We start from the raw sequence: 16,546 nt of genomic DNA on the forward strand, positions 1-16,546 counted from the left end.
CATAAATGGGTTAAAGTCGCAACTGTTCTTAGAAGACAGCAGTAGATGGAGATCCAGCTACAGAAGCAGCAAGGTGAGCCCTGGAGCAAGATGCTCTGCTGCCAGCTCCTACCTCCTTCCTCATTTTAAAATAGTAATTATAGGCCAGGCACAGTGGCTCATGCCTGTAATCCCAGCACTTTGGGAGCCAAGGCAGAAGGATCACTTGTGGCCAAGACCTCAAGACTAGCCTGGGCAACATAGAGAGACCCCCATCTCTACAAAAACTTTTAAAAAAAAGAAAATTAGCCGGGCACAATGGTGCATGCCTGCAGTCCCAGCCACTCAGGAGGCTGAGGCAGGAAGATCACTTGGGCCCAGGAAGTTGAGGCTGTAGTGAGCTGTGACTGCACCACTACACTACAGCCTGGGCAACAGAGCAAGACCCTGCTCTTAAAAACAAAAAAAGGAAGAAGTAATTATTAACCATTACATGTTGTGGCACAATCCACACCCTAATCCCAGAGCCTGTGAATATGTCACCTTGCATAGCAAAGGGAACTTTGCAGATGTGATCAAATTGAGTCTTGAGATGGGAGACTACCCTGGATTATCTGGGTGGGCCCAACGTAACCACAGGAGTCCTTATAAGACGAGGCAAGGGAGCCAACGTTGGAAAAAGGACACTTGATCATGAAAACAGCAGCTGGAGTGATGGCTTTCAAGAGGGAGGAAAACCAAGAACACAGGCTGCCTGCGGAAGATGGAGAGGAAGGCAGCTCCAGGAGGCTTGCAGCTCTGCCCTGCCAGCACCTGAGCTTCTCCAGGCCCTAGAACTAGGAGGAGGTGATCAACGTGTTGTTGAAGCACAGTGATTGCGGTGATTTTGTTACAGCAGCAGCAGGAAACTGACACACGTATCAACATAAATAACACATTTCTGTGAAAAACAGATCTCCAAAAAATCGGTGGAAACAGAGGCAGTGATTTGCACTTTTTGTAAATCTAATGTCCAGCTTAACAGACAGCACCCTGATCATCACAGATATTTCTGGGTTTGGTGTGTTGGCTCTGAGAAACTCCATCATTGTGCAGTCATAAGAGAATGAAAATGGCAATGATCATCTTAGCATTACTTTGAAAAGAGCTTTGATCACAGAATCCTCTTGAAAGGGTCTTAGGGACCCCAGGGACTCCTAACCCAAGCCCTGGACCAGATTTGAAAAGTCTAAGTATTAAAGAATCATGCAGGCCAGGAGCAGTGGCTCACCCCTGTAATCCCAGCATTTTGGGAGGCCGAGGCGGGCAGATCACTTGAGGTCAAAAGTTCAAAACCAGCCTGGCCAGCGTGGCAAAATGCCGTCTCTACTAAAAATACAAAATTAGCCGGGCGTGGTGGTGTGCCTGTAGCACCAGCTACTCAGGAGGCTGAGACAAGAGAATTGCTTGAACCCAGAAGGAGGAGGCTGCAGTGAGCCAAGATCACACCACTGCACTCAACCCTGGGTGACAGAGCGAGGCTCCGTCTCAAAAAAAGAAAGAAAAATTACCATTTCTAAAGTAATACACATATGTTAGAAAGTAAAAGAAAAAAACATTATTTTAACTCTTGGAGAGTTCTGCAACATACACCGCTGCTAACTCCAAGCCCCCGTATGGCTCCAGAGGAACAGGAGACCGCAGGGCTATACACCCTGTACCTAGACAGGCACTGAGAGAGAATGGTGCCAGCTACCATTTTATGTCCGGGAATAACATAGCACAGGGGTCCTTTGGCTCCATTATAAATCATCTTCACAGAAACAAGACTCCCTGGCCACCCTTCAGAGCACTGTTTTAGTGTTAACCAAACACTCACCATGTGAAATTCATTTCTCTTGCAAACTTCTATGTGATATTGAAGATCAGAATGAGTTTATATTACCAAACATTATTTGCTTCTGTATTTGTCTAGGAAGTCATTTCACAGAAATTAAGTGCAAAATAAATTGACTATTTAACAAATGAAAGCTTGAGCTTAAGTTAGAACCCAATGAGGCAAGCACTGGGCAAGCCTTCCTAAAGTACGAGTAACCTGTTTCCCACATGCCCCTGAGACGCCAGCAGCAAAGACAGACTGGCACCAGATAGACAAAGACCACAGCTTAATGGCACTCAGTGAATTGCACAATGTAACTTTTCTGTTCTTTTTTTTTTTTTTTTTTTTTTGTCGCCCAAGCTGTTGCCCCAAGCCGGGGTGCAGTGGCACAATCTCAGCTCACTGCAACCTCCGCCTCCCAGGTTCCAGCGATTCTCCCACCACAGCCTCCCAAGCAGCTGGGATTACAGGCACTTGCCATCATGCCTGGCTAATTTTTGTATTTTTAGTAGAGACAGGGTTTTGGCACATTGGCCTGGCTGGTCTGGAACTCCTGACCTCAGGTGATCCACCCACCTCGGACTCCCAAAGTGCTGGGAGCACAGGCATGAGCCACTGCGCCCGGCCTGCACTATGTAACTTTTCTATTAAATGCAACACTTAATGGCAGGAGATTCTTTAAAATAAATACATTTTTGCAAAGAACTTACATGGAAGAGTTAAGCAACCAAGTAAAAGGAATAAAATCAGAAAAATAGTAATTTGACAAAGGGGGCAGGAAGGCTAAAGACAATTTTAAAAGTCTCATTTCCAAGAAGTGAAATCAGGAAATCCCAGCATCTTAACTCCTTCATACCTTAAAGGAAGTTCCTTGTAGCTAACAATTTAATCTCATGGTTTTTTCCTTTAAATAACAGTAGCGACTAACAAATACTAGAAAACCAGTGACTAGGCTTACGTGAGATATTCAAGAAATTCTGGCTGAATCTGAAAAACTAGTAACTTTCCATATGCTTTTATAAACCTATTAAAATGTTCAAATCCAGGCACTGCTAGGCCAGATGAGGCTGCTGAGTGAAACTATCCCATGAGACTCAGCATAATCAAGACGAGTCCTGCAATGAAGGTTCCGTCATTAAAAAACCCACTGGACATGTGTTTTCGTTTCTTCATGTTTTACAAGGTCAATATATTTGTTCTGTGACTCAATTTCAAAAATTTGAAATTAAGCAACATTAGATCAGATAATTCTTAGGTTTGAGAATTTCAGCAGGGCCTAAGCCCAAGAGCTGAGCTGGGGAGATAAGCAGGAGGGGGAGGCCTCACACCTCAGATAGGATCCCAGCACCGCCAGGCCACCACGTTTTAAAATATCAGCCACTGGGTCACCTGTGACTTTCCTCTGAGTCTTCTACCTGAGCTCATATACAGCTGATCAGTCACCGATTTCAGACCCTGAGCCCTCTGCTCTAGGCACTTGCCTCAGGACTCACACCCACCAGTGGACGGATGGCAGTGCTGGTGGGAGCCACGCACACCTGACCCCTGCCCCGGCAGCCAGGCGCCACCTCTGCTGCCGGAACCACCACTTCCTGAAGGACCAAGGAGGCCTCGTTCTGAGACACTGCCAGTCTTGCAGGAAGGCCTTTGTAAAACTCTCTTAAGGGGCGCCGCAGGACCTCCAAAAGGCAGCCTGCAAGGAGGAGGCGCTCCTGCAGCAGCCAGCACCGGGTGGGAGAAGTGGCCGCCCACCAGCAGAGGGCGCTGCAGGCCCGGCCCCAGCCCACGCGGAGGCCACGTGCACAGCTCCACCATCCGCACCCAGTTCCCTCCCGGATTGCATCAGAACGATGATTTGCATTTTTCTCATTATTAACATTGTGATCATACTAAAAATTCCAGAGAACTTACGTAATTCAAACAACAACTTTTAAAAATATTAGCTTAAGTATTATTTCAAATATGATAAATGCACAATCATATTGATATAAATCCTTAAAGAAGAAAGCCACCAGGCGCAAGGGCTCACACCTGTCATCCTAGCACTTTGGGAAGCTGAGGCGGGCGGATTGCCTGAGCTCAGGAGTTTGAAACCAGCCTAGGCAACATGGTGAAACCCCGTCTCTACTAAAAGTGCAAAAAAAAAAATTAGCTGGGCGTGGTGGCACACACCTGCGGTCCCAGCTACTTGGGAGGCTGACGCAAGAGAATCACTTGAACCTGGGAGGCAGAGGTTGCAGTGAGCCGAGATTGTGCCACTGCACTCCAGCCTGGGCAACAGAGCGAGACTCTGTCTCCAAAAACAAGAAAAAGAAAAGGAAAAAGAAAAAGAAAGAAGGGAGGAAGAAAGGAAGGGAGGGAGGGAGGGGTGGGGAGGGGAGGGGAGGAAAGGGAGAGGGAGGGAGAAAGGAGAGAGGGAGGGGTGGGGGGAGGGAGGGAGGACAGGTAGGCAGGCTATGATTGGGTTTCATTAAACGCTCTTACCTGATGGAAGAAATCATCCATGAAATGATCTTTCTCAACCACAACAACTGTGTCTCCATCATCATTCTTCCTACACTACAATGAAAAATGGAAAATTCAGTTTTTTAAAATTTTTATGTAGGCACAAATAGCGAACTGAAATACAAAAACAGTTCAATACCCACAAGATCTCAACTCACTACAGCACCAAATTGTAACAGACTAGCAGCCACCACTATCTACTCCAACTGAACTCCGCAACATTTTCAACACAACAGATCCTGGCTGAAGCAGCCAGAAGGTGGAAGACCTGGAGAGAAACAAGGGGTGGCTTTCTCAGAACTAAGCTGCTTAGAATCATTTAGTTCTCACTATGTAAGTCAATATAACACAGGCCAGTTTTACCCTCAAGAAGTGAAACTGCTTGTGTTGCATATTTTCCATAAACACTAAAAACACTGGCCAGCCGCAGTGGCTCACGCCTGTAATCCCAGCACTTTAGGAGGCTGAGGGGGGCAGAATGCTTAAGTCCAGGAATTCAAGACCAGCCTGGGCAACATGGTGAAACCCTGTCTCTACAAAAAATTAGCTGGGCCTAGTGGCCCATGCCTGTGGTCCCGGCTACTTAGGAGGCTGAGGTGGGAGGACTACCTGAACCTGGCAGGTTGGGGCTGCAGTGACCCTGTCTCTGAAAACAAAACGAAACAAAAGAAACCCCAGCACCACCCAGAAGAACAACCATTGATCAGGAGCTGAAGACCTGGGCTCCAGCCTCCTCCCCAGCAGCCCATTAGCTTGTCTCAGTCTCTGCCTCTTGTCCATGAAATAGAGATAGCATTGTCCCATCTCCATCAGAAGACCCTAAGGATAAGATATTTATCAGTGTTTTATAAGGTAACACTACTTTCATGGGTAATATTAATATATAAACCAATAAAGGCTTTTATTAATAAAATTATTTCTAGTCCCTACTCTTTTTTTTTGGAAACAAAGTCTCACTCTGTCTCCCAGGCTGGAGTGTGGAGTGTGCAGTGGCAGGATCTCGGCTCACTGCAACCTCCGCCTTCCGGGTTCAAGTAATGCTTGTGCCCCAACCTCCTGAATAGCTAGGATTACATGCACCTGCCACCACACCTGGCTTTTTTTTTTCTTTTTTTTTTGTATTTTTAGTAGAGACAGGATTTCACCATGTTGGCCAGGCTGGTTTCGAACTCCTGAGCTCATGCAATCCGCCCGCCTCACCCTCCCAAATTGCTGGGATTACAGGCATGAGCCACTTCGCCCAGCCTGTACACTCATAATTCTAAGCAAAGCAGCACTTCAAGACAAAATGGGCCGGGCGCGGTGGCTCACACCTGTAATCCCAGAACTTTGGGAGGCCGAGGCGGGTGGATCACGAGATCAGGAGATTGAGACCATCCTGGCTAACATGGTGAAACCCTGTCTCTACTAAAAATACAAAAAAAATTAGCCGGGCACGGTAGTGGGCACCTGTAGTCCCAGCTACTCGGGAGGCTGAGGCAGGAGAATGGCATGAACCCAGGAGGTGGAGCTTGCAGTGAGCCGAGATCGCGCCACTGCACTCCAGCCTGGGCGACAGAGCAAGACTCTGTCTCAAAAAAAAAAAAAAAGAAAAGAAAAGACAAAATGGCAATCAACCGACAAGCAGCAGAAACTAACATTAAGACAGACCCACATAGTTTAACACTCTTCTCCAGGATCCCACACCACTCTAAAAACCAAAACAGAATGGCTGAAGGATATTGAGTGCCGGTGCCCAGGGTCTGCAGAAGTCAGACCAGGTGCGTTATCTGTCAATCTTCCTGGTACCACACCCCCTAGTCCCCACCATGAGGCAGGTGCTGGCATCGCTATTTCAGAGTAGAACACATGCTCAATGGTTATGGTCTCAGAGCTAAGCGGTGCCGAACCAGTAGCTGACGCCAGGTCTGACTTTACAAAACTTCCCATCTTAACAACTGTACTATTACCATGTTGACCCTCTTAAAAAGAGTAAGAGCCGTCCTTTACTTCCAGCTCACAAGAGTTGGCAATTTGAAAGACTCTACACACATGTTCTCATTAATTTTATGGTCCCCATGTTGCCAGTGAGGAGGCTGAAACACAGTGCAGGGATCACTCGCAGGGACGGCAGAGCAGAAAACGGCCTGTGACTGTGATTCCACACACCCTGCTCTAACAAGCACACTCTACCCTGGGGGAAGATGGGATGCGGGGAGGAGCTGTGCGGCGGAGCCCCACCAGCCATGCAGGCCAGGCCTGGTGGCCAGGTCCCACAGACTCCCCTTGCGGGGGACCCCCTCTCTTAGAAAGAGGATCTACTCCCCTGTGCGTGCCAGCCCCGCCTCTCAGGCCCACAGCCTGCTCCCTCCCTGTCTCCAAGTGCTCACTTGGGCACTAAATCCCACTAGCTGGGCACGGGGTCTCACTGCTTCCCTATGGCTATCTGCCTTGTCTTCTCAGCTGTGCGGTCTCAGAGGCGCAGGGCCAGGAATGATGGAGTGAAGCATCACCGCTTTAAGTCATTGACTGACTGTGCATTCACCCAAATACCCATGGAGGGGGAGGGGAGGAGGGGTGGAGAGCTGAAAGTGAGCTGCAGACGGCCCTTGTGGCCCTGAGCCCCGGGCCATAAAAGTGCTTCACCCCACCCTGGAGGTGCCACATGGCTCTCAGGGCATCTCACACCTCCCTGCTCTGCCAGGAACTTTAGGTTCTAGATTCAAACTCACTCATTTTTGTTTGTTTGGGAAACTGTAAACATATACAAAAGTAGAAGGAATACTATGGTGAGCCCTCAGTGTCGCCATCACCCAGGCTCAACAATGGTCAAGCCACAGCCTGTCTTGTTTCAGGTGGACACCCACCACTTCCCACTACTTCCTACCCCCAACACCACAAGACCATCGTGAGGCAAATCCCATGAGGCAGATGCTACTGTGGAGGCTGCACCTGCAGCTCCAGGAAAGAGGCTGCACCCATCTCAATGCTCCCCAGCGCCACGCTTCCCTGTGAAAGCAAGCTGCTTTCCCATGGTGACCGTCCCATGCTGCGCGATGCACCCCCCACAGTGGCGTGGCGTCAATCCTCCTCCACTCTGAACCCACGGCACGGGCGGATTTTTGTTCCAAGTCATTCGCTTGCTGGTAAACAATTTGTTTCTCTCCCTGTAGACCAGGAAAGATCCACATGACTGGAATATGTTTCCTCTATTGTCTTATTTCTTATTCTTAAGCCTTGACTTATATGTCTTATTTCTACCTGGAAGTCTCAAAACTGATTAGATAACAGGAAACAGACCCAATAATACTGTCTTTGCTTTTCCATTCAAAAAAACAAAACAAAACAAAATGACCAAAGCAATCTTTTTGGCTTTATCCCTAAGCTACATTATTCTTGTCTTCAATGAATGCCCATGTTCAGTCTTTCAGGCTGAGATAGTGCAACAGCTGTACAACAGCCATGATTATGAGAGGGTATTTATTGTAAATAACCAAACTGCTTGTGGCAAACATTTACTAAAAGCCAGGGAATACTCTCTATATGACATACTTGATTTCCCAAGTGTCGAAGTACAGGATAAACATTTAAATATCAACATTCCATTTCGGTTAAATGTTAACAGAAGTCTCCTTAAAAGTAGCATTACAGTAAAATCACAACTCTCCCTGTGTGAATACTATTGTCAGGAACAGGTAGCAGGTAGCTTCCTGGTTTAGAGACTATTTAACAGAGAAGAGTAATTTGCCATTGGAATGATCATCATTTATAATTCAATAGAAGCTGAACTACCACAAATGGCAGAATCCAAAGCTGGACAGAATCCTGGCTTTCTTCTGCCTGTTGTTCACACACACATGCTAAGGACCTTCCATACAAATAATAATTGTGGGCAAATATATTATAAACCTTGACATATACACAGTGGTTTTAGTACTTTGTTGCTAGAATACTTTGACTTACTTTTCACAATTAAATCACTTGGGTAAAAAAAGAAAAGAATACTTGTAATTAAACATAGGTAAAAGCTGGCCGGGTGCGGCAGCTCATGCCTGTAATCCCAGCACTTTGGGAGGCTTAACTGGGAGGATCACTTAAGCTCCAGAGTTTGAGACCAGCCTGGGCAACATGGTGATACCCCATTTTTGGTACAAAAAATACAAAAATTAGCCAGGCGTGGTGGCTCACACTTGTGAGGATCCCTTGAGCCCAGGAGATTGAGGCTGTAGTGAGCAGTGATGGTGCCACTCCAGCCTGGCGATAGAGAGGGACTTTGTCTCAAAAAACAAATAAATAAATATGTAAATGCTGACTCTGGGCCAGTTTGTAAATATGGTGCTAAACGTAACCTACTTTCTCATATTTTGTATGGTGAATTACACTTTTATACCTATAATAAAATGTTATACTTTTTTATTTTTTTGTATTTTTACTAACACTTGTTTCCATTATTATTATATAAATACTTTTTAACAGGCATTTAGACTTTATGTAAATAGTATTACGCTTCTGCAATTTTTTTTTTTTTTTTTTTTTTTTTGGAATCAGGGTCTTGCTCTGTCACCCAGGCTGGAGTGCAGTAGCGTGATCACAGTTCACAACAGCTTCAACCTCCTGGGCTCAGGTGATCCCTTCGCCTCAGCCTCCTGAGTAACTGGGACTACAGGCACACATATTTTTTTAGAGATGAGGTCTGGCCATGTGGCCCAGGCTGGCCTTGAACTTCTGGGCCCAACCAATCCTCCCACCTTGGTCTCCCCACGTGCTGGTATTACAGGCATGAGCGACTACACCCGGCCTGCCTCTGCAATTTAATCATTTTTTTTTTCCTCTCAGCTATACATTCAGATTTCTCCACTCAGCATATATTGCTCTAGTGTTAGGTGAAACCACACCATATGGTTCAACCTCATACATTCATCTTACTGCTGCGTACACTCCATTATATAAACAGCCATGAGGTAGCCATCCAGGCTCCTATCGTGCCTAATATTTTTCCATTACCAACAATATAACGAACCACAGTTACAAGGCTGCACATGCATGTCAGGATGGTTTTCTGGAACATACACACACATGCAGACAGAGGACCACCGAGCCATGGGGTTTAAGCGTCTTCAGCTTCACTAAACAATGCCAAACTGCTCTCCAAAGCACTTGCAATAAATTGGATGCCCCCAGCATGGCACGTGGACATGAGACACTGCCAGGCTAATCTTGAGCTACCAAGGGCCCACCGCATGATCTCGCCCCAGGAATGAGGATCAGAACTGACATGATGAAGCCTAGAGAGCGTGAACTAGAGAGCATTTAAACTTGGGGGCAGGGGCAGCCCCTTACACCAGGCCGTGGAGACGAAGAGAAACCCTCAGGATCTCGCTCCAGCCAACCTCCTCAGCTCACTCACATCTCACCTCCGCCCACTGCTGACCATCCACTCACTACCGACAGCATCTTTCTGTCCCTTGCATGACCTCGTTCCCAACTCTGGGCCTCTGGACTTGCTGTGCCTTCTGCCCAGGGCACCCTCCCCCAGCCCTGTCCACAGCCGCTTTCTTATCCACAGCTCAGCTCACGGGGTGGCCCCCTGACCCACCCGGCCAAGGCAGCCACACCCACACCCTCGCCCTGCTTATTCCTTCACAGCAAGGACTGCGAAAGACACTTGATTCATCTGCTCAGCTGCTGTCTATCTCCCAGCTGCAGGTTCCACAAGAGCAAGGACTTCTGTCTTTTCACAACCCAGGCATCCTGCCCACAGCAGTGCCTGGCACCCAGCCGCCAGTCAGTGACGACCAGGTCAACAAACGAGTGAATGAATGAATGAAGAGCAAGAGAAGGGCAGACACAGACAAGGGGGAGGAGAGTGGGAAAGTACACACAAATGACAAACGTCAACAAACGGAAACAGAGACACACACACAGACTAAGACCCCGCGAACACAAAACGGCCACGACACAAGGACGGGAAGGACCTCAGTGGCTCGCTCCGTCCTAACTCCATCCCTCATGAGGGCCGATGGTACTACGTGCCCTCAATTTTTTTTTTTTTTTTTGAGATGGATTCTCACTCTGTTAGCCAGGCTAGAGTGCAGCGGCAGGATCTTGGCTTACTGCAACCTCCACTTCCCAGGTTCCAGCTATTCTCTCACCTCAGCTTCCCAAATAGCAGAGATTACAGGCACCTACCACCACCCCCAATTAATTTTTGCATCTTTAGTAGAGACGAGGTTTCCCCCTGTTGGCCAGGCTGATCTGGAACTCCTGACCTCAAGTGATCCTTCCACCTTGGACTCCCAAAGTAGTGGGATTACAGGCGTGAGCCACCCCACCCAGCCCATTCTGCCTTTTAATAAATCTCCCTTTTCTGCTTTAGCTGATGGGTTTCTGTCCCTTTTAACCAAAAGGCCTTGAAGACAACAGATTCCAGTGGCATCTACATTTTTCTTACCATGGGCATTTTCAAATGGAAACACACTGATTCAATAAATACCTGGCAGGTGCTCTGGATCAGGCACCATGCAGAATACTGAGGCTTCAGAGCAAAAATGACAGTATGCATCTGTCCTGAAAAGGCTGAAGCACTGGGGGAAGGGTGCAGGAAAAAACAGGACTGCATCTGTGTCCAGAATGCCCCAAGACAAGATGGGCCATCTGTGGGAACACGCGAGGAAAGGGAGGCAGGAAGGCTTCCCGGTGATGCCTAACCTGAGACTAAAAAAGGTGCGAGGCTACATGTGGTGGCTCACGCCTGTAATCCCAGCACTTTGGGAGGCCGAGGCGGGTGGATCACCTGAGGTCGGGAGTTCGAGACCAGCCTGGCCAATGTGGTGAAACTCCACTTCTACTAAAAATACAAAAATCAGCTGGGTGTCATGGGAGGCTGAGGCGGGAGAATTCCTTGAACCCTAGAGGCGGAGGATGCAGTGAACTGAGATTGCACCATTGCACTCCACCCTGGGCAAGAAAGCGACACTCTGTCTCAAAAAAAAAAAAAAAAAAAAAAAAGTACAAGGCAAGAGAGAAGGCGCAGAGGGAGAAGTCCAGTGGTTCAGACAAAGGGAGCAGCACCTGCAAGGGCAGGGAGGAGGGGGCGTATCAGTCCGGAGGCAGGAGCAAATCCTGCCACCACAAGGCGATAGATCTGGGCTCCTAGGGAGCTCTTCTATGGATCAGTTATTTCTTAGAGTTGCTGCTCCTTAAATTCAGAATAGACCTCAAGTTAAAAACAAGAAGTGATTAATCTGTAAAAACATATAGATTTTGCTCTTCAAACTAAAGGACATGTTTAGATATACAAATGAGTAAACCTATTATAATTAAGAATAGAGAAACTATAGACTCCAACTGTAGGAACTGTTTGTATGAGAACACACAAAATATAAAAATTTGGCAGGATTGCATAAGTTATGACATTCTAAACTATAAATATATGCATATATAAAATTATGTTCATATATTAAACTCTTAGTATTTTAAGTTCCAGTGAAGTTTTTTAATCTTCTTATTTTATGAATTGGAACCTGCATCTTCACTACACAACATTCTGCACTACATGGGCAAACATGAGCTGTCAAAAAATAACTTTTAAAAATATCTGAGCAGTGTTTTCCGCCCTTTAAGAAATTATATTTGCAGGCCGGGCACGGTGGCTCACGCCTGAAATCCCAGCACTTTGGGAGCCTAAGGTGGGCAGATTGCTTGAGCTCAAGAGTTGAAGACCAGCCTGGGCAACACAGCGCAACCCCATCTCTACAAAAAATACAGAAGTTTGCTGGGTGCAGCGGCACGCGCCTGTGGTCCTAGCTACTCAGGAAGCTGAGGCGGGAGGAGGGCTTGCGCCTGGGAGGTCAAGGGTGCAATGAGTAATGATCGTGCCCCTGCACTCCAGCCTGGGCGACACAGTGAGATCCTGTCTCAAAGAAAAAAAAAAGAGATTTGCAATTCATCACCTTGAAACCAGGATGAAAAATAACGTTCTCATTTCTTTTAGGTCTACTAAGAACACCACACAGCTACTGTGTATTTATTGTTTATTATCACGCAAACAATTCCCACAGATGAAATGTGTGGTTTCTCTATTCTTCACTATAATAAATAGATATATCATATATATGTATCAAATATAAATACATCAATGTTCATAAACTTTTTTTAAAAAGTAATCAAAATACGTTTGGGGTGGTTATCTTATAGAATAGCTATTCCATTTTGCTTACGTCCTACAGTGAATTTCATTACACCTCGGTCACTCTTCCTTCCCAGGCTGCATGCATCCGCACCCACGCTCAGTTCACTGCTGTGTCTCTCTGCACCCAGCACATGATCTGCTAGAGGCCTGACATTCAAGTACCTGCTGGATGGGCGAGTCTTTTACTTTCTGTAAATCAGAAATATCTTTCTGGATTGAGAGTGTCAGAGATCTGGACCAAGTCACGCACTTTCTATGCCCAAATGACTGGTTGCTCAAAAACAGCATCACTGGTTAGAAACTACATCTGTCAGTACAGATTGTATTGAGCAGATTACTCTTTAAGCCCTTTCCACGTAACTGTCAGAGGCACGTTCTTCACAGGAACAAGCATCAGCAGCTAAGAAAAGAAACTTCGTGGAAGCATCACAAATACTTTGTTAATCGGACATTGTTGATGAGGCATTTTAACCAACAAAATATTCAACTTTACCTAGAAAAAAACACCAGCCATTTACAAGCACGGTTGTGAGTACACATTCAACTACTCTAAGAACTACTGGGAAAGGACACATTTCCTGGGGCGGGGCGGGGGAGGGGAATTAAACTTGTATCTGGTAACTTTAAGATGGGTTTTTAAATATTAAAAGTTATTAAACTTCAAATTCAGTTTTAACTTACTATTTTATACTAGGGAGAAGGTTGTTCTTTTCTCTTTTTTTGAGACAGGGTCTCAATCTGTCTGTTGCCCAGGCTGGAGGGCAGTGGCAAAATCTTGGCTCACTGCAATCTCCGCCTCCTGGACTCAAGCAATCTTCCCACCTCAGCCTCCTGAGTAGCTGGAACCACAGGCATGCACCACTACACCTGGCTGAGTTTTTGTATGTTTTTTGTAAAGACAGGGTTTTGCCATGTTGCCCAGGCTGGTCTTGAACTCTTGAGCTCAAATGATCTGCCCGCCTCAGCCTCCCAAAGTGCTGGGACTACAAGTGAAAGCCACTGTGCCCAGCCAGAAGGCTGCTTTTTATAACTCCCTAAAAACAAAAAATCTGGTAAACATTAATCACACTTATAATTACATAGCACTTGCTCCCTCCCACCTTCTCCCAGAGCTTCACACATTAGATAATTTTATGCTTCATAACTCCCTCTATGAGGTGGACAAGAGAGATACCACTGTCCCCATTTCACGTACAAGAAAAAGTTTTGAGAGATTTAAAAATTATTTGCCCAAGATGAGAAACTCCATGAGTGGAAACTTCCACGGATATACTCTCTGACTGCTCAGTGGCTGTGTCTAAAGCAGGATGGTATTGAAGTAGATGAGCTGACTTCTAGCTCTGCCGTTCTAGAACAAAACGGATTGACATGTTCTACTGTTTCAGGAAGGGTTTGGATATATAGAAACTGAGTGACAAATAATTGCCTTATTTGCTTTTTGCTATTCAAGCCAAGAAAAGGTACTTTCTCACGATTCCCCAACATATAAATTTGGCTGTATTTTGCCAAAATAGTCACAGCTCTCACGTTCAATGACATTGAGCTTTTTTTTTTTTTTTTTTTGAGACAATGTCTCACTCTGTCACCCAGGCGGGAGTGCAGTGGCATGGCACAATCATGGCTCGCTGCAGCCTCTATCTCCTGGGCTCAAGGAATCCTCCTAGCTTAGCCTCCTGAGTACCAAGGACTACAGGTGCGAGTCACACCTGGATAGTTTTTTTGTGCGTGCTTTGTTTTGTTGGTTTTTCTGAAACAGAGTCTCTTTCTGTTGCCCAGACTGGAGTACAGTGGCACAATCTCGGCTTTCTGCAACCTCCGCCTCCTGGGTTCAAGCGATGCTCCTGCCGCAGCCTCCAGAGTAGTTGGGACTACAGGTGTGCGCCATGACATCCGGCTATTTTAGTAGAAACGGGGTTTTGCCATGTTGGCCAGGCTAGTCTCCAACTCCTGACCTCAAGTGGTCCACCCAACTCGGCCTCCCAAAGTGCTGGGATTACAGGCATGAGCCACTGCGACTGGCCTCCTGCTAATTTTTTAATTTTTTTCGAGAAACAGAGTCTCCCTGTGTTGCCCAAGCTGGTCTCCAATACCTGGGCTCAAGTGATGCCCCCACCCTGATCTCCCAGACTGCTGGGATTACAGGCGTGAGCCACGGCTTTTCTTCATTAAATAAATACCTGAGCTCCTACTACACGGCACTGAAAGATAATCCATCGGGCAAGACAACACAACTATAATTTGCTGTGTTTAAGATGATATTGATCTGCGGAACACAGGGAATATTTGTCCATTAATAAAAAAGGAAAAATCACCGTGAAGAAACTTCCTTGGAATGAATATAAAGCATCATTTCCATGATCCTAAGGATGAAATCATTGCCTTTCTCAACCAGAGCTCCTCATCTGAACCACAGAACACAGATAATGATTTCAGTGGCTCTTTTCTCTATTCTCCCACTCGGGGGTACATAACAGCTCCATTCTAGCAGCAGAGGAGAGAGAATAATTCATTACATGCAGTGGGTGTCGTAGGGCTGTGGGCCTTAGCACCCCTGTTCTGAGGCTGCCAACAATTTAGAGACCAGAGGCTCTATCTGTGCACACACGTAGCATGAATTAGTACCTGTATTGTAAAGGGAAAAAGTCATAACTACTTCTGCTGGCCTAAGCCGTCCTGGGTTAGACAAGCTTGGAAAGTGCACGACCATCACTATCATTCCGCTGTCACTGCACCATGCACAGTCCTGTCACCTTTACACGTGTAGAATGCATCGAAATCCTTCCAAAATTTTTAGTGACCTGCTTTTCCCTTGCTAAAGTAAACAGTAACTTGCTGTGTGCCCGGCTGCTGGGCGCATAAGGTGCGTTCAGAGTCAACACACGGTCCCAGTTTCCAAAGCAAACTACTGGGAGATCAGACACGAGCTGTTGTTCGCGCTCGCCCCACCCCAAGCACCCAGCACTCTAAGGTGCCCACATTTCACACCCATCTGTTGCCTCCCGCTTGGTGCACAGTCCTTTGTGAAGCCCCAGGGATAAAGCAGCGACCAAGAGGACCCGGCCTGCTCCCCGGGGCTGACGCCAGCTGCGGGGACCCCGCGGGGCGGACCACAGTTAGGCCAGTGGGCTCCGGCTGGGTAAGCGCCAGATACAATCCGCCAAGCGGAGTGACGGACAGGGAGCCACGCTCGAAGAGGGGGTCGAGGCCGGGACCTTCCCCGCTCCCTCCTCCTGCCCCAACCCGCCCTGAGGACTCCGCCCAGGAAGCCCTGGGGACCCCGCCCGGAGCCCCACCCTAGGACTCCCCGAGACCCTCGTCCTGGGGACCCCGCCCGGAGCCCCCACCCTAGGACTCCCGGGACCCCCGCCCTGGGGACCCCACCAGCAGTCCCCGCTCAGGACTCCCTGAGACCCTGCCCGCAGCCCCCGCCCCAGAACGCCGGAGATCCCCGCCCTGGGGACCCACCCGGAGCCCCGCCCAAGACGCCCCGAGCCCCCGCCCGCCCTCCAGACGCCGCCCCGGCCGGGCCTGAACCGCTACCCGCGGCTGCCGCTCACCGCCGTCAGGTCTGGCAGCCGGTCCCGCATCCCCGCCGGCCGGGCAGCGCGCCCCGCCGCTCAAGCCTGTCCCGAGCTGCCTCCGGCCGGGCCGGGGGCTCTCCGGTCTCCGCCTCAGGCCCCGCGGTCCCGGCCCGGCGCCAGCAGCCCTCCCTGGAGCCGGCGCTGCCACGGCAACCGCGCCCCGCGCGCTCTGCGCATGCCCGGCCCGCGCCGCGCCCCGCACCCACCCACACGGCGGCAGCGCTTTCCAGCGGGAGCCCGGAGGGGCGGGGCCTGGGGGCGGGGCCTAGGCGGGGAGGGGCGGGGTCCGGCCGAGCCCCAGGCTGGCAGTTCCGCTACGCGTGCTGTTTGTCCCTTGATCTGCTTTTATGCTTTCACACTCATTGTTTTATTTATCAAAATATAGAGCATTCAACGAATAGTGACAAAAGAGCAAAGCTCCCGGAATGTGCTAGGTGCAGCTTTGGGTAATAC

General features: G+C 48.1%; 1 protein-coding gene across 4 annotated transcripts in view; it reads right to left on the minus strand.

Moving 5' to 3' along the window:
- Positions 1 to 16,261, minus strand: part of STX2 (syntaxin 2) — a 49,494-nt gene extending 33,233 nt beyond the window's left edge. For all 4 annotated transcript variants that reach the window (XM_034934856.3, XM_034934855.3, XM_034934854.3 and 1 more), the window contains exons 1-2: positions 16,070 to 16,261; positions 4,322 to 4,396 (exon numbers count right to left, since the gene is read on the minus strand). In XM_034934856.3, the coding sequence (XP_034790747.1) occupies positions 4,322 to 4,396; positions 16,070 to 16,099 (105 nt within the window). In that variant the 5' untranslated portion in view covers positions 16,100 to 16,261. The remainder of the gene's footprint in view (positions 1 to 4,321; positions 4,397 to 16,069) is intronic.
- Positions 16,262 to 16,546: the final 285 nt, after the last annotated feature.

The sequence above is a fragment of the Pan paniscus genome, chromosome 10, assembly GCF_029289425.2.
Source record: "Pan paniscus chromosome 10, NHGRI_mPanPan1-v2.0_pri, whole genome shotgun sequence".
Lineage (NCBI taxonomy): Eukaryota > Metazoa > Chordata > Mammalia > Primates > Hominidae > Pan > Pan paniscus.